Raw genomic sequence first — 18,571 nt, forward strand, 5'->3', positions numbered from 1 at the left:
TCGGTGCATCGCACATTATTGATGGTATCGGTGGATCACTCATTATTAGTGGTATCGGTGCATCACTCATTATCGGTGCATCGTCGCTCGTTATCGGAGATATCGGTGCAACACTTGTTAACGGTGGTATCTGTGTATCGCTCGTTAACGGTGGTATCGGTGCATCACTCGTTATCAGTGCATCGCTCATTATTGGTGCATCGCTCGTTAGTCGCTCGTTAGCGGTGGTATTGGTGCATCGCTCGTTAGCGGTGGTATTGGTGCATCGCTCGTTAGCGGTGGTATTGGTGCATCGCTCGTTAGCGGTGGTATTGGTGCATCGCTCGTTAGCGGTGGTATTGATGCATCGCTCGTTAGCGGTGGTATTGGTGCATCGCTCGTTAGCGGTGGTATTGATGCATCGCTCGTTATCGGTGGTATTGATGCATCACTCGTTAGCGGTGGTATTGATCAGCTCGTCACCACTGATGAAGAGGGACTCACTCACCTGAGGAGGTCGTAGGGTTTCTTAAAGCTCTTGGGACAAAAGTTACAGCAGTTGGCAAACTTGGGCTCCGTGTCCAGTTCCACGGCCTTGTCTTTGATCTCACTGACGCGGTCCCTCTCGGCCGCAGACTGGGCCAGGATTCTCTCAGACACAGAGGCCTCGTCGCCAGGGTCCTTGGCCAGCTCCGCTGCCTGTTCCTCTGTGAAGGTGATGATGTTCATCCCTCTCCTCTTCCACGCTCTCTGGTCCCCATCCTCATCGTCATCTTCAACCTCAAACACTTCAAGACCTACCACTGAGGGAAGGGAGAGAGGAGGGACAATTATTATTATAGACTTAATAAATGGGCGAGTAAGTGAGTGAGTGAGTGTCCATCGGTCTGTCTATCTGCCCGCCTGTCTATCCATCCATCCATCCATCTCTCTACAGTATCTAGCAGGCAGGGGGATCAGTGCCGACGTGTTGCGGTCTCCACACCTCGCTGTTCCACAGAGTGCTGCTTCTTCATGTGTTTCTTCCAGATCAGGTTGGTCCTGAAGCTCTCTTCGCAGATGCAGCACCTGTATAACTTCACATGTATGATCATGTGACGGTTCAGACTCCCGTTGGTGGTGAACATGGCGTCGCAGACGTTACACCTGTACGGCTTCACTCCTGTCAGAGGGGGACGGAGGTTGACATCAAGGCATGTTTTATTTGTATAGCAGCAGCATTACATTATACCACACACTGAGTAACCCGTGGTGCTTCACAAAAGAGTGAAGTAAAGAAAAGAATAATAATAACATCATCAAACATCATAATAATAATAATCATGCAAACATATAAATATATAAAATATATTAAAATATACATGTAAAAAGAATAGAAGCAACAACGGAGAAAAGATAACATTCATGTTTGGACATACTAGTTAAAAATTTATATTAAACTTAAAAACGTTTGAAGGTTGGAGCACAACATTCAGGAGTGGGTTCCAGTGACTGGGTGCATGAGGCTGTGATCAGATTGGACGCCCTTTTTCGTGCGCTCAAAAAAGGGCGTGCACGGGGCGCAATGAGTGATACCACAGACAACCGTTGCCTCAGCTAACGTTACATGTACATACAATACTGCTCACAGCCCTCCAGGCGTTGCTGTTCATATCCCGGTCGTGGTAAGACCTGGTCGTACAAACAAGGTTTGTCAGAAACTGACAACATTAGCTTCTCCTCCATTATCAATTGGTTTGTTTTGCTGTCGATTTCTCTTCCGACACCTCAGATTTGTAATCTCCCCCCTGGTTGGTTTGATTGGTCCGCCAAGAAGGTGACATTGACGTTGTTGTGCTCCGTGGCTAAAGTTTTTACTTTTTTAACTGAGTGTGCCTGAAAAAGCGTTGCTTCAAAAACACGACGCACATAGTTTGGAGGAGACGTGCGCCTGTCGCAACAAAACCATTGAAAACAGTAGAAAAAAGGCACAGATGTGTTCAAAAGGATGTCCAATGTGATCACAGCCTAATGGCAAAAAAAACAGGGGCTCATCACATCAGACCAAAACATAAAATGTAAACAATGTGTAATACCAAGCAGGGCTATTTTGCCTAGAGGTCGGTCACTGGTTGACGGCATTACAGATTCTACCTTTAATCTGAACACCAGAGAGACACAAGACTCTAGTGATGACGTCATCAAGAGACAAGATTCCAGAGCTGCTCTACAGAGAGTGAATAGTTGTAACAACTGCAACTTTTAAAATACAACTTTTTTGGATGAAATAGTTCAAACGGAAATTCGATGAGCCCACAAAGTCAACAATTCACTGCCAATGAACCAACTCCAAAAGTGTCACCTGATGATGTCACAAATTCAAGTCTTGACGTTCTGGTTTCCAGTTTGGAGACAGTTGTGTTTGTGTATAGATATGAACTAAATGTAAATAATGTAAAATCTGTTTTAGGGTGGATTTTCCCTTTAAGCCCATTTTCCAGTTCTCTTTCTCAGTTGTGGCTGTGTAGAGTTTTTGGGTGTAGAGATTATGTGCAAAATAAATCAGCATTGTTTTTTTGGTGAAGTGCGCCACAATGATTGTGTGGTTTATTCCACAACCTGATCCAGATGCCATTCGCTTCCCATTCAAGTCCAAATTATATCAAAATTTAAGTTTAGCCTAGCTATTAGCATAGAGTATAGAGATTAGCATAGCAGCGTAATCCGTTGATGATATTTATGCGTAAACAAAATGCACGGCCATGCGTTATGAAATATTAAAAGCCCATTGCTTTGTGCCACTTTCCACCAGCGGAGGACTTCCTGAATGCGTGCATTCGAAAAGGCTCATAATTTGGAACTACTCTTCTTTCTCAAGATAATGGGTTTTTAATGCTTCATGCCAAGACAAATCTCCTCCATAGATTACGGTATGTTATGACACTAAGTTCTGAATCTCATTGGATTTTGTTTGGAGTTGAAGTGAATGGTGTCTAGAAAGAGGGTAGATACTCGTATGAAAACTGTTTTGGTGACAACACTGCATGCACGATTCACAAGGGGGAACGTGGGCTCAGGGTCTCGGTATACTTGCTTTTAACTGTGCATACGAGTAGACAAGCGGCTGCGTTGTGAACGGCATTGTTCACATACTATTTTGCGTGTACCTGGAGGATTGAAAAGTCTATCCACTAGGGTGCAGATCAGGGCAGAATCCTCCCTGGCCGACACATATAATAGAAGAAGAATATCTTCCTTGTGAACTATCCACTATCCAGATTTGCAACATAAACATAAAACATGGTGACAATTGATGAGATTAGGTTGAGAAAAAGATATTGGCGCTGTTTTCTTTCAGCTTTCCATGTCTAGTTTAGCATCTAGCCTGTCAAGTGTCACGTCCACACTGCTTCTACTCTTGACGAGCTTCATTGCACCTTTCGGATACATAGTGTAGGGGTGGGCGATATGACGATATTAAATAAATATCGGGTACAGTTCATTCACGATACACTTTTTAAACGTATCGTGGACATCGTGATGTTTTGCACAAACCCTCACGTCAGTTTCTAAGCCGCCGCGGCTGACATGAGACTTACTTTGGCGCAGCGCTTTCCTCTCTCCCTCTCACAGTCACACACACTCGCCCAATTTACATCACGTACACGCACATGCACACATGCATACACACACACCCAGAGACAGAGAGTCGGTGCCACAGGTTTGTTATTGTTTGGAGGATACGACATCGGCGTATTTAGACCACTATCAGTAGGGCCCTTTTTTATTTTATTTTTATTTATTTATTAAACAAATGTTTTTTTTCCCCTTTTTTAACATGATCAAATGATCATTTAACATGATCAAATAATTATTATAATATTTTTTACTTCACTTTGAAATATAGTGAAATATTTTGCACTGTTGTCGCATTTATCTTGTTGAAATCCTCCAACAGGCTCTTTTTTGTAAGTTGACTGGTTTGCACACCAATAATACAGTGCAATAATAGAATAGTAGAATAGATAGTAAAATTATGCAATAGAATGGCCAGAGTAAAATAGTGCTACAGTACAATCAACAGCGGGGTGTATTAGAAGGCTATGGTGAAGAGGTACGTTTTTAGCTTATTTCTGAAAATATTAAGAGATCTAGCTTCCCTAATGTCCATAGGTAGTGTGTTCCATAACTTTGGTGCATAGTTAGCAAAGGCTGCATCCCCGATTTTCTTTATACTGTGACTTGGAACCTTCAATAGACCAGTAGTATAGATGATCGCAATGTTTATACTTTGTATATAAGGAGGAGGACCTTGAAATCAATTCTAAATGTTACCGGAAGCCAGTGTAGGTTACTTACTTGTAACTTCGGGTTTGATCCAAGGAGTAAGTTGCCCCATATTGCTCTGTAACATTTCTCTTTTTGTTATAGGACCGACTAGTAGGATTTCAGTTTTGCCCTCATTTAATTTTAGGAAGTTGTTCGTCGTCCATTTGTTTATTGCTAAGAGACAGGCGGAAATGGAGTTTATAGCTGTGTGATCATTTGGTTCAGCGGAGATGTACAATTGTGTGTCATCTGCGTAACTATGGAAACATACATTGTGCTTTCTAATGATGTCTCCTCAATGTTCAATGTTCAATGCAAGTAAAGCACTTTAAACTTTAAGTATGACTAGTTGCTTTCTTGACTATATATATAGTAACTGTTCCAAAATGCATAGATTTCTATGTATTTTAGGGGTTTGTGGGGCTAGCTTTTTTTTTTTTTTTTTTTTATCTTTCTTCCCCTCCTTTTTCCCGATCTTTTTCCCGATTTTTCTCCCATCCCACCCTTCCTGGTTGTTGCGTACTTTCCCCTACTGTTGGTCCGGGAGACCGGAGACTGTCACATGCTTTCCTCCGACGCATGTGCAGCCTGGGGCAGGCCAACCTGGCAGCGCAGGTTCTCACCAGGGAGAGTGTAGCGTGTGGGAGGCCACACTATCTCTCCTTAGTTCCAACCCTTGCTGAGCAGGCGCCCCGACCGAACTGTAGGGGTCGCTGTCCACAACGCCCAGGACCCACCCTTCAGCTTTCCCACCCCCTGATACAGCCAATTGTATCAGTGTGAGAGGCCAGCCAAGCTGATAGCAACGCCGGGAGCTGGATTCGAACAGGCGAATCCAGTGACGAACGTAATCTCCGTGCGCCACCTGCCCCCCCGGGCTAGCTCTTTTTAATATAAATGTCAGATTGTTTTATTTATTTCATAGATTTCTATGCATTTCAGGAGTTTGGGGGGCTGGCTCCCCAAAATAATTAAATAACATAACCCTAACCTAATCCTAAAACCGAAATAAAGTAAAAAAAAAAATAGTTACAAAATCCACCCATTTTCGCCCAAAAACCGGCCAAAACCGGCAAAAAAATATTTCATATACTTCTGTGCCCCTCTGTGCCCCAGTAGAGTGCTGGGTCTAGATACGCCCCTGGGATACGAGAGAAGTGAATAGAGTTTAGAGAGTTTAAACGTTAGCCCTACGTGTTTTATTCAGAAACGGCAATGGAATATGGAGGCTCCGAGGTGGACAAACTGGTTCAAAAAAATAGTAGCCTTTCAAGCCTTTCAAGTACCTCGGAGCCCACATATCCGAGGACTTGACATGGACCACACACATTGACAGTGTTGTGAAGAAGGCACGACAACGCCTCTACTTCCTCAGGTGCCTAAGGAAGTTCCAAGTCAGTCAGAAGATCCTTAGGAACTTCTACTCATGTACAATAGAGAGCATCCTGACCGGCAACATCACCTCCTGGTTTGGGAATAGCACTGCACAAGACCGTAGCAGACTACAAAGAGTGACACGTTCAGCCGAACGCACAATTGGAGGGGGGCTTCCCACCCTCCAGAACATTTACAACAAGCGGTGCAAGGGGAAGGTTAAGAGAATTATTAAGGACTCGAGCCACCCGAACAACTGCCTCTTTGAACTACTGCGGTCAGGCAAGCGATACCGGAGTCTTAAGGCGAGCACAGAAAGACTCAGAAGAAGCTTCTATCCCCAGGCCATCAGGCTGCTAAACGAACAATAAACACTATGCAACAACCATCAAATGCACACAGCACACACACCCACACGCACACACTCACTCAAACAAACAACACACTGCAGCACCCACTCTCCACACTTTAGATCACACAAACACACTTTATATTTATTGATAAAGGATTTGCACTACAACTCGTACACCTACTGTAAATTGTACCTAAATTGCACCTCATCCCATTTCTGCCTTGCACTATATAGTATTGTATATTAGTACACTGCACAGTATTGTATATTATATGGTAACTCAGTTACGTCTATGCTGCATCGAACATTGTACATATGTCTAAACTGAACACTGTGACCTCATTTTTTTTACTTCTAATTTACATGCTATACTATGTTATTTTATTTCATACTTATCTTGTCTTGCACAGTCTCTGGAGCGTAACAGTAAGAAGCATTTTGTATAAAAGTATTCTGTACGACAACTATTAAAGAAACTTGAAACTTGAAACTCTAACCATTAGCATTGCATAGCATAGCTTCATAGCTAGCTTAGAAATCCTCTATTGGGGGGGGGGGGGGGGGGGGGGGGGGGGGAGGCTAATACCGAGTCGAGTAGGTAGTACCATGCAGACCGTGGAAAAGCGGCATGAGAGAATACTTCATAATGTTTCATGCAATTAAAAAGTAAATATATATATATATATTTAACACTTTGGGTGCCAAAAACGAGTTAAGTCGTTTCTGGGCCTAAGTCGTTCAGTTCAACGTTTCTGGGTTGTTTTTCCTTTTTTTCTATATTTTATTCATTATCCACCCAGGGAGCTTGTTGTTACCATAGGGAATGAGTCTGAGGTCGCCAAGATGCAATACCGGCCGCATCCCACTAGACGGCGGTATCGACCACACTTTGTAACCTTGTATCCTGGCCTGTGTAATGGCCAAACGTCTCCGGTTTCATGTTTCCTTGTCGGGCAAGGGCAGCCGTTCTCCTGGTTCCATTGAAGCGCGTCAAATATCCCCAATCCATATGTTGTGGTGGGTTATGCCGTGGGCCAAATGGACATTGGATGTACCAGATGGCGATAAAACAATTGGAATATTATTTTTGGAATACTCCCGATCACAGGTAAGAACGATCTGACGTAAATGTTTGCTTGATCCTGCAATGCTTTTATACCGATCGGGCTGATACGCGTTTTTAGTGTTCAATACGAATGCCGTTACTGACAATCAAATAATCAGAAACGACCCCCCCCCCCCTTTCATGCATTCATGATGGAACATAATACCTATGATATAGATCTGATTTCGGAATAATAGCGTGTACAGGCAGGAAATGGCAAAGTCTATAGTGGAATTGATGTATAGGGCTATAACTCAGCATTTCATGAATTACCCCAGACCACTCTAAAACCATACTTATATTCACCACGGTATAACACTGGAACGTATGGATGGAAAAGAAATTCACATATTGAACGATAGATAGGTGATGTCAAATGGGCCATAGTATTGTATCCATAGCTATAATATAGAATATAGTTATAGCTCTACAAACAAGGTGACAGATCCCTATCTATCTAGCGGTGGCGTTGCTACAGAGGACTGCGTCTAATGGCTGGCACTGAAAGACACATGATGCCCACACACCTTTACAGTGTTTTTTTTACCAGTAGGATGTTATAACATTGATGATAATACAAATTATTATAATTTTCTCACAGTAGTGTGTGTCTGTGTGTATTCTAAAGTGGATAGAAAACACAGTACTGTGCAAAAGTCTTAGGCACCCAATAGTTTTTATATAAATTATCTTAGACTTAGATGTTAAGCATTTCTAAGCGCTTTAGATGACAACTGGCTTCCCTGCACTGGCTCCCTGTTCGTTTCAGGATTTGATTGCTATGTTTGTGTTCAAGGCCTTAAAAGGTCTGGCTGCTCAGTAGCTGAACTTCTCCATCTTTGTACCCCAGCTAGAGCACTGAGGTCAGCAGATACGTTACTTTTAGATGTCCCGAGGTCCAGGCTAAAGACAAAAGGTAACGAGCTTTTGCGGCAGTTGCCCCTAAACTATGGAACAGTCTTCCACTGCCAATTAGGTCTGCCCAGACTCTAGAGAGTTTCAAAACAGAGCTGAAGACTCACCTGTTTTTATTAGCGTTCTGAGGCTTGGTAAGCCACACATCCCTGGTCGTGTCGTGATTGTTTTATGAATTTTTATACACTTGTGTGTATACTGTATTTTGTATTTATTTTAGTATTTCTGTTTTTATATTGTAAACCACTTTGGTACAATTTCGGTTGATTTTAAATGTGCTATAGAAATAAAGTTGACCTTGACCTTATACTGAGACCCTTAACCCATTCAGTACCAACCACGAGATTAGTCGGGTTAACTCACCATGCGTTGAGTGCCAAGACCCGAGAAAACTCAGGTTGTAATCGTTGTTTCTTTTATTAGCAATATCCATACATTTTTCATCCATCCAGCCTGACGTTATCATTGGGAATGGGTCTGAGCTCGAAAAGGGCAAATACCGCCGCCTATCGTCTCCCGGATGGTATTGCACATCATTGGATTGGATTGGGTGGGACTCTGCATCATAAAATAACTCCGGTCCCGGGGTTTCCCTTCTCGGGCAAGCAGTAGCTGTTACCACATTCACTGGGGAGGCTGGGAGCAGCTTTCGATTATGTGTTTTGGACTATAACGTTGGATCAATAAACGCGATCAATATTTGGAATGGCGATCAGGAATTGGATTAATCTTTTTGCAGAACATCTGATGTGAGGTAAGGACTCTATGTTACCAGTCTTGGGTTAATCAGATATTTTTTTCTCCGCCATCATAGCGTGTGTGTGTGTGTGTGTGTGTGTGTGTGTGTGTGTGTGTGTGTGTGTGTGTGTGTAACGTTAGCGCTGACCATGGCATGGATAATCGATTTTTCAGCCCGCTTCTCTAGCGTGCATAAGTACACATATACTATCGATAATCTAGCGTTTATTTGAAAACGATTCATAAATCAGCCGAAAAATGACAACGTGTTTTATGTATTCCAGTAAAGGGCTATTATCGCGGAATTTCTCTGGAATTACTAGATATCTCCAAAACTATACTCATATTCAAAACGGTATAAAACGGAAATGTACCAATGAAAATCTGTTTCGTACATGTTGACTGCAAGCAAGTCATTGATAAGCGAGGGGTGTTTTAGACCCATAGCCATAATTTAAGATATAGTTTAAGTGTTCGCAAATTTCCCCGTCCTCCCATTGACTTCCTTATTGGCACGCTAGCCCTAATATGGTCAAAGGGGCATGGCTCTGAATGAGTTAAAGGAGCATTCCAGTCTAATTTTGACTCCTCACCATTACCAGAGATGGCCCCTATCTAGGGCTGGGTATCGCCACTGATTTCCCAAAACGATTCGCTTCCGATTCACAAGGTCCCGAATCGATTCGATTTCTGATTAAATTATATTCCAATTCACAAGGTCGCGATTCGATTTGATTGTCGATTCAATCCGATTCAATGGTTCAAGGAACCCTCTAACATGTTGCATTGTAAAAAATATCAATGTTTACATTAAGAATTGACTCTTGTGCACTTACTGTACATGAATGTACTTTTCATTGGAACATTGGCTTTTGCATATGTCACGTCTGGGTGATGTCTCAGTAAGTGGTTTCGTAGATTTGTTGTATTTCCACAATCATTATCTATGTCTGTCACTATAGCCAATGGAAATGCTAAAAATGGTCACATGGGCTGGGAGAACCAATGGAAAATTCCTATCCCGAGGCCAAACTTAATTGCCGACCCCTGGTCTACACCCTCCCCAGACCGACAGTGGGGCAATGCGCGCAACGACCAGGAAGGAAATTGGCATAACGACTAAATTGGGGGATGAAACTAAATCGATTTTGGGATTTTATGAATCGATAATCGCTAATTCAAATGAAGATCGATTCAGAATCGGGAAATCGTTTTTTTTTAACCCAGCCCTACCCCTATCTCTAACTAATTCTGTATGCATAGGTGTATAAAGTTATTATCATTATTTTTAAATAATGTCTTGGTAGACCTCAGCCTAACTTTCACACTGTCATTGATGTTGAAAAGGGTTGAAAATATGCTCCATGGGGGTGCTCCAGTAGCACACCATGTTACCGCGCTGCGTTGCGGGACTCCGTGCTGCGTCACGGATCTGGTTGACTCCGAGTTCGATTCCCGGACTCGCCGTCATTTGCCGAATGTCTCCCCCAGCTCTCTCTCCCGTTTCACCCTACAACTGTCGGTCATGCTTGACCAGAAAAGCGATAAACGCTAAAAAAATAAAGTTTAAAAAAATAAATAAAAATATGCTCCATGAAACTTGAAAATCGCTAGGCGTAGGTCATTTACCCATGTGAATATCACTGTCATTTATTTTTGCCAACATTACTGTATTACTCAAATTGACACAGCAACCGGGAGCACCCGGGAGTTAATAACAAGCGCACACAACTGAATGTGGAAGTTTGCCGTGCAGAACTTCTAGAGTCAAAGAGGGTTTATATCGGTACAGTGGTTTTCAATTACATATGCCTAGCGACTTTCAAACAACTTTCAAGTCTCACAGAGTATTTTTCACCCCTTTGAATGGCTTTGAAGTATGGATGCTCAATATTGGCTTTTTTACCGATACCGATATACCGATATTGTCCAACTCTTAATTTCCGATACCGATATCAACCGATATCAACCGATACCGATATATGCAGGGTTTCCCCCCCAAAAAACGGAATAATTTCAGGTAATTAACATTACATATGTCTTGTTGTGGAATTAACATAACAGTATGCATACTTTTGACAATAAATAAAATCAGAATTTGTTCTTTTATTTTTTTTTGAAAACCGATACCGATATTTTCCGATATTACATTTTAATGCCAATATCGGCCGATAGGGTTTTCAATGGATATGTCTTCTTCATCCCCTTTAAAACACCCATGTCTTCAATTGTTAAGAGTCAGCCAGCGGATTATTTCAGTTGTCAGGTGTCATAATAGAGCTGTCAAGATAATAATAACCCATTTATGTCTGTGTGTGTATGTATGTGGGAGTGTGTGTATGTGTATGTGTGCGTGTGCGGGTGTGCGTCATGCGCTTATAACATGAATAATGATTAGACAAATGATTCGATGGCATGCACAGCTGGTATCAAGCCACTCAATACCAAGGACACACAAGGTACATCCACAGCCACCACTAGGGGGTCGAACAGCCAGTGAATAACTGAGTGAGTGACTGAATGAACGACTGACTGAGTTAGTGACGTTGCCTGTCACACAGCCGCTTCACATCTGAAAGAAATGTTAAAAAGAAGGAATACTTGTGTGTGTGTTGTGGTGGGACTTGAGAACCCCTGCCGAGACGAAGGAGCGCCCACAGATGAGACACCTGTAGGGTTTCTCTCCAGTGTGGGAGCGCACATGCTGCTTCAGGTGGCTGGACTTCTTGAAGCCCCTGTTACACCACGTGCACCTGGAGACAGAGAGACAAACACACAGGAGCTGTTACACCACGTGCACCTGGAGACGGAGAGACAAACACACAGGAGCCGTTACACCACCTGGAGACAGAGAGACAAACACACAGGAGCTGTTACACCACGTGCACCTGGAGACAGAGAGACAAACACACAGGAGCTGTTACACCACCTGGAGACAGAGAGACAAACACACAGGAGCTGTTACACCACCTGGAGACAGAGAGACAAACACACAGGAGCTGTTACACCACCTGGAGACAGAGAGACAAACACACAGGAGCTGTTACACCACCTGGAGACAGAGAGACAAACACACAGGAGCCGTTACACCACCTGGAGACAGAGAGACAAACACACAGGAGCTGTTACACCACCTGGAGACAGAGAGACAAACACACAGGAGGAGCTGTTACACCACCTGGAGACAGAGAGACAAACACACAGGAGCTGTTGTGTTCCTCAGGCTGAACCGCCTGTACTGCAGCACTCCCAGCTGTAAACCCCGCCTACAGTTTTTTTTTTTTTTTTTGGTCTTTTTCCCCCTCCATTTTCCTCCGATTTTCTCCCATCCCAATGTTAGTCGTATGCCAATTCCCAGTCCCTTCCTGGCCCCACAGTCAGATCATCTGGGAGAGTGGAGGCTACCACGTGCTTCCTCCGACACACGTCCAGCCAATCACCGCTTCTTTTCACCTGGCAGCGCGGATTCTCATCGAGAGGGCGTAGCGTGTGGGAGGATCACACTATCCCCCTCAAGTCCTATCCGCGCTTAGCAGGCGCCCCGACCGAACTGTAGGAGTCGCTGTTTACAACGACCCGGACCCACCCCGCCAGCTTCTCCCACCCTCTAATACAGCCAATTGTATTAGTGCAGACGGCCAGCCAAGCTGGTGACAACCCCGGAGCTGTGAGCTGGATTCGAATCCAGCTCACAGCTCCGGGGTTGGTGACGAACGCAATCTCCGCTCGGCCACCTAACCGCCCCACCCCGCCTACAGTTTTATATTTAGGAGAACGCTGAAAAGACCCATTATAATGTCCCGTAGTCCCGGTATACCTCGCGTTCGACCTCGCTCGCGTCCCAACCTGGCATCCGAATGAACACCATCTGCTTCCTAAATACAGTACTGTATATCAAAAGACGTGCATGCTTGGCACATATTCCTGCCATTGTCATCAAGTAGAGTTGGTCCCCAGGCGCCTGTCTGTGACTGCCTCCTGCTCCTAAGTGGTCAAGACGGGTCAAATCATTTTGTGTTTCGCAAGGAAAAACAGCACCTTTGTGCGTGTGTGTGTGTGTGTGCGTGTGCATGCCTGTGTACAGTCTGTGTGTATTTGAGCGTGTGTTCCTGTAGGAGGGTGAATACAACAGAGCCTGTCCGTCTGTGGCTGCAGATGCAAGTAATTATAATACCTCATACGGAAGGCATAGAACATTAAATCACATGCTTACGGTTTTATTATCACTGATACACATCCTTTTAACTTATAGCTTTTATGATTTATGATCACAGGGACTCGAATTAGTTTGACAGTTATCTCTTGACAGTTATTGAGAGTAAATTAGTTTGACAGTTATCTCTTGACAGTTATTGAGAGTAAATTAGTTTGACAGTTATCTCTTGACAGTTATTGAGAGTAAATTAGTTTGACAGTTATCTCTTGACAGTTATTGAGAGTAAATTAGTTTGACAGTTATCTCTTGACAGTTATTGAGAGTAAATTAGTTTTGACTTTGGTAGGAACTGCTACCTTATCATTTAATTGGGTGGTAATTAATACAACACAAGGATTCAATGTCCCTGGTGACCATATTCAAACTTGTTTACTCTCAATAACTGTCAAACTAAATTAATGAGTTTTGGGATGTGTGTGAGATTATGGCGGAAATAAATCTGCATTGTTTGTTGTTCCCCTTTAAAATTATTTTACATTTAGTCAATATCTATAAACAAACACAACTGTCTCCCCAAGCTAGATACCAAAGCATCAGGCCTTTTTGGATGTGTGTGAGATTATGTACAAAATAAGGCGCTGGAGGTAGAAGAGAAGATGAGGGGGGCAGGGGAGGAGAGGAGGGGAGACAGGAGAGGAGAGGAGGGGAGACAAGAGAGGAGACAGGAGAGGAGAGGAGACAGGGGAGGACAGGAGAGGAGACAGGGGAGGAGAGGAGAGGAGACAAGGGAGGAGAGGAGACAGGGGAGGAGACAGGGGAGGAGAGGAGACAGGGGAGGAGAGGAGGGGAGACAAGAGAGGAGACAGGAGAGGAGAGGAGACAGGGGAGGAGAGGAGACAAGAGGGGAGACAGGAGAGGAGAGGAGACAGGGGAGGAGAGGAGACAAGTGAGGAGAGGAGACAGGGGAGGAGAGGAGAGGAGACAAGAGAGGAGACAAGAGAGGAGAGGAGACAGGGGAGGAGAGGAGACAGGGGAGGAGAGGAGAGGAGACAAGGGAGGAGAGGAGACAGGAGAGGAGACAGGGGAGGAGACAGGGGAGGAGAGGAGAGGAGACAAGAGAGGAGACAAGAGAGGAGAGGAGACAGGAGAGGAGACGGGAGGAGAGGAGAAGATAAGAGAGGAGACAGGGGAGGAGAGGAGACATGGGAGGAGAAGAGAGGAGACAGGGGAGGAGAGGAGACAGGGGAGGAGAGGAGACAGGGGAGGAGAGGAGAAGATAAGAGAGGAGACAGGGGAGGAGAGGAGACAGGAGAGGAGAGGAGACAGGGGATGAGAGGAGAGGAGAAGAGAGGAGAAGAGGGAAGAAGAGAAGAGAAGAGAAGAGAAGAGGAGACAGGGCAGGAGGAGACAGAGGAGGAGAGAAGACAGGAGAGGATAAGAGACAGGGGAGGAGAGGAGACAGGGGAGGAGAGGAGAGGAGAAAAGAAGAGAAGAGAGGAGAAGAGAAGAGAGGAGAGAAGAGGGGAGACAGGGGAGGAGGACAGGGGGGAGAGGAGGGGAGACGGGGGGAAGAGAGGAGACAGAAGAAGAGAGTAGGGCAGATGAGAGACAGTGAGAGGACAGTGTGCAGCAGACCTGTAGGTTCTCTTGCGCTCTTCCTCACTGTCCTCCTGGTAGTCTTGTGTCTGAGCAGACAGCTGAAGATCTTCTTGACTGCTCTCCTGGAGGAGGCCGCTGGGCTACAATCACAAAGAGATCAATCAACCGTGAAACAAACCTGTCGAACAATGCGGAGACGAATCACTGTAGGCGTTTTGAATTCAATCTGAAACACTAAAGATGGCGGCAACAATGTAACAACTACTTGTTACAACACTGCATTTTGAGGTGAAATGTGAGTTTGAAAGAAGTTTAAAATGAATAACAATCTCTGCTAAAAGGCGAGAAATTGTGCAATGAGTGGTTGCCATGGTAACTAAGGACTCCACTGGAGAGACCACTGGATGGCACATGCATAGAAGCTGGTCTGTAGAAAGTGGGAAAAAGACATTGCCCCTTTCTGACTAAATTAACCATTCTGTGTTGTCAGTAATTTACCAGTGACCTCAAATATGGAATAAACAAGAGATTAAATATGGAGATAGGTAGTCGGGTCTAGTTAGTCCCCGTTATCAAGATGGCGGCAGAGTGAACAGATTTTGCTCATGCAGTTTTTCTGTGACACGCTAGCAGTGTGGCAGGCAGGGCAAACCGGTTTCATCTGAATATCTTTAATAGAGACACGTGCATTTATATGCATTTCAGAGTTTCTGCCATATTGAAGGAGAACTCTAACCTGAACCGCCAGATGGTCTGTTACATAGAACCATCTGGGAAGTCATCCTATTGAAACAGTTTGGAATAGGGCCGGCAAGAAATAAAAAATACCTGGCAGGTGATTGAATCAACTGGCTAGTCTCCCTTCCACAATCTTCAAATGCTCCAGAGACTGAAAGAGAGTAGTAAATTCAGCCTTAAGCTCTGAAAGTGAGTAGTAAATTCAGCCTTAAGCTCTGAAAGTGTGTAGTAAATTCAGCCTTAAGCTCTGAAAGTGAGTAGTAAATTCAGATTTAAGCTCTGAAAGTGAATAGTAAATTCAGGCTCTGAAAGTGAGTAGTAAATTCAGACTTAAGCTCTGAAAGTGAGTAGTACATTCAGACTTAAGCTCTGAAAGTGAATAGTAAATTCAGACTTAAGCTCTGAAAGTGAATAGTAAATTCAGACTTAAGCTCTGAAAGTGAATAGTAAATTCAGACTTAAGCTCTGAAAATGAGTAGTAAATTCAGACTCAAGCTCTGGAAGTGAGTAGTAAATTCAGACTCAAGCTCTGAAAGTGAGTAGTAAATTCAGACTTAAGCTCTGGAAGTGAGTAGTAAATTCAGACTCAAGCTCTGAAAATGAGTAGTAAATTCAGACTCAAGCTCTGGAAGTGAGTAGTAAATTCAGACTCAAGCTCTGAAAGTGAGTAGTAAATTCAGACTTAAGCTCTGAAAGTGAATAGTAAATTCAGACTTTAGCTCTGAAAGTGAGTAGTAAATTCAGACTTAAGCTCTGAAAGTGAATAGTAAATTCAGACTTTAGCTCTGAAAGTGAATAGTAAATTCAGACTTTAGCTCTGAAAGTGAATAGTAAATTCAGACTCAAGCTCTGAAAGTGAGTAGTAAATTCAGACTTAAGCTCTGAAAGTGAGTAGTAAATTCAGACTTTAGCTCTGAAAGTGAGTAGTAAATTCAGACTTAAGCTCTGAAAGTGAATAGTAAATTCAGACTTTAGCTCTGAAAGTGAGTAGTAAATTCAGACTTTAGCTCTGAAAGTGAGTAGTAAATTCAGACTTAAGCTCTGAAAGTGAGTAGTAAATTCAGACTTTAGCTCTGAAAGTGAGTAGTAAATTCAGACTTTAGCTCTGAAAGTGAGTAGTAAATTCAGACTTAAGCTCTGAAAGTGAGTAGTAAATTCAGACTTAAGCTCTGAAAGTGAGTAGTAAATTCAGACTTTAGCTCTGAAAGTGAATAGTAAATTCAGACTTAAATGGGAACTATCTTATAAATGGCCTTTTCCTGTGGCTTGCATTGTTTTCTAGCAATGTGGGGTTGTACCAACACTGACTAGATGTGAAATCTCTAGCTACTCCCATTTCTTCAGTTCAGCTCAGACAAGCACCTCCCGCACTGAACCAAGCCATTCAGAATTGACTCGCTCCCTGACGTAAGTAGGTGCTGCTGATCTGCATATCTCAGCCCCCTCTGTGGTTGTAGCCACCGGCCGCCCACAATCAACAATTCGCTCAATAACGGAGCGAGTGGAAATAATGCTAAAGCGGTTTCCCTGTCACTGACACTTCCTCAGCGAGAGATAGAGAGGGAGAGGGAGAGACAGTCAGATCGAGAGAGAGAGAGAGAGGCTCTCATACGGTGCGACTCGTCTCGGAGCATTTACACACACACTCGCAAATGCGTGTGTGTGGGGGGATCTCTCCTCTCTCGGAGGATCTCTTCTCTCTCTCTCCCTCTATATCTCTCTCTCCCTCTCTCTATCTGTCTCTTCCCCTCTCTCTCTCTCTCCCTCTCTATCTCTCCCTCTCTTTCTCTATCGCTCGCTCGTTCTCTCTCTCGCTCTCTCGCATCAGCACTCGCGCAATAATATTCACAGGGGTATATATTGTCGTTTGAAACAGGTTACCAATGCATTGTCCCGTGGGATGATGCCCACCCGCGGCTAAATTAATTAGTCCCTCTATCTCTCTATCGCCCTCTCTCCCCCCAGTGCAGACTGTGGGTGACTGTCACTCAAAGCGCATTGGGAGTATGGGCGGAGCCCAGCCAAAAACAGCTTGGAATCTGGAAGTGCAGAAAATGCTGCTCTAGAGTACTAGAAATACAGAAATGCAAAACAATGATTTATTTTTTTAACCTTACAGATGCGTTACATACTGTAGACTCACAGGAATTGTATAAAATTGCCCAAATAGTGAAATAAATAGTAAGATAGTTCCCCTTTAAGCTCTGAAATATTATATGTTCGGCGAAAAATTCAGCCCCAAGCCGCTAGACGCTCGCAAAGTGCCATGAGTGCGTTCTGCTCGCGGGCACGTCGGCTAATACACTATGTTCTGAATCTCATTTGATATCATTTGGAGTTGAATGGGAAGTGAATGGAGTCTAGAAAGAAGGCGATGGACCGTATGATGGTTGTTTTGGTGACAACGCTGCACACATGTTTCATGAGAGGGAAATACTCTGGAGAGTTAGCTAACATCCATGCCAGAGTTTGCCTTTAACCCTTGTGTCACTGTGGTGTTCAGGTCTGTGCTACACATTTATATTACATACCTGGTGTTCGGGTCCACTGGACCAGAAAGTGTGGAAATTGTAGGTGAAAACAAGTAAATGAAACAAGCTTCACTGTGTGCCTCCACCTTGTTTCATTTATATACTTCAAGATAAACATGATTTATTCCATTCATATCTTGATTATAGTTATTTCTTATTTTACACATTTACTTTTATTGATGAATGTGATCTAGCAGAGGTAAATGGTAAATATGAACTATACAGTATGCTGTCTAGATGGCTTGTAATTTAGATAAGGTTATCATCCATTAAGTATGTTTACATTCATTGTTATTGTTTATTGTTTTAAAATACCAATAATGTTGTGGGTTCACCAGACCCGTGAACATTGGGTCAGTAACAGAAACATGAACACAAGGGTTAACCAGGCTGAAAGCTGAGGCCTCTAAAGCGATGGGCTCTATGGCAGCCTGAGGGGGGGGGGAGGGGGGGCAGAGCACTCACCACCTCATCACTGGAGACATGGAGCAGGTTCTGGGGGTGGTAGCTGGAGGACAGGGCCTGACTCTCCAGGATGCTGGAGTCCTGGAGCTGCTGGACAGTAGAGAAGTAGTGTGTAGTGTAGCCCTCATTGAGGGTGAACCCTGTGAAGAAAAACAGAAAACGTGATCAACCTCTCACACACTTTTACAGGTTTAGTAGTTAATACTTTAAAAGCTGGCTCTATTGGCTGTTGGAAATGTTGGCTCTAAAAAGACAATGAAATATGTATTAATTATAACCTCATTAAAACCCTGTACTACTTAGAAACCTTA

At 43.7% G+C, this 18,571-nt stretch overlaps 1 protein-coding gene across 1 annotated transcript in view; it reads right to left on the minus strand.

Annotated features, from left to right (window-relative positions):
• The window catches only part of LOC311245940 (uncharacterized protein), a gene marked incomplete at its 3' end in the record, with an annotated part of 90,264 nt that overhangs the window by 45,443 nt on the left and 26,250 nt on the right, over positions 1 to 18,571 (minus strand). Inside the window, exons 6-10 of the mRNA XM_084335965.1 lie at positions 18,261 to 18,400; positions 14,563 to 14,666; positions 11,373 to 11,524; positions 965 to 1,141; positions 488 to 782 (exon numbers count right to left, since the gene is read on the minus strand). Of these exons, the coding sequence (XP_084192091.1) occupies positions 488 to 782; positions 965 to 1,141; positions 11,373 to 11,524; positions 14,563 to 14,666; positions 18,261 to 18,400 (868 nt within the window). The remainder of the gene's footprint in view (positions 1 to 487; positions 783 to 964; positions 1,142 to 11,372; positions 11,525 to 14,562; positions 14,667 to 18,260; positions 18,401 to 18,571) is intronic.

Source organism: Notolepis coatsorum (assembly GCF_963971535.1).
Source record: "Notolepis coatsorum genome assembly, chromosome: 19".
Lineage (NCBI taxonomy): Eukaryota > Metazoa > Chordata > Actinopteri > Aulopiformes > Paralepididae > Notolepis > Notolepis coatsorum.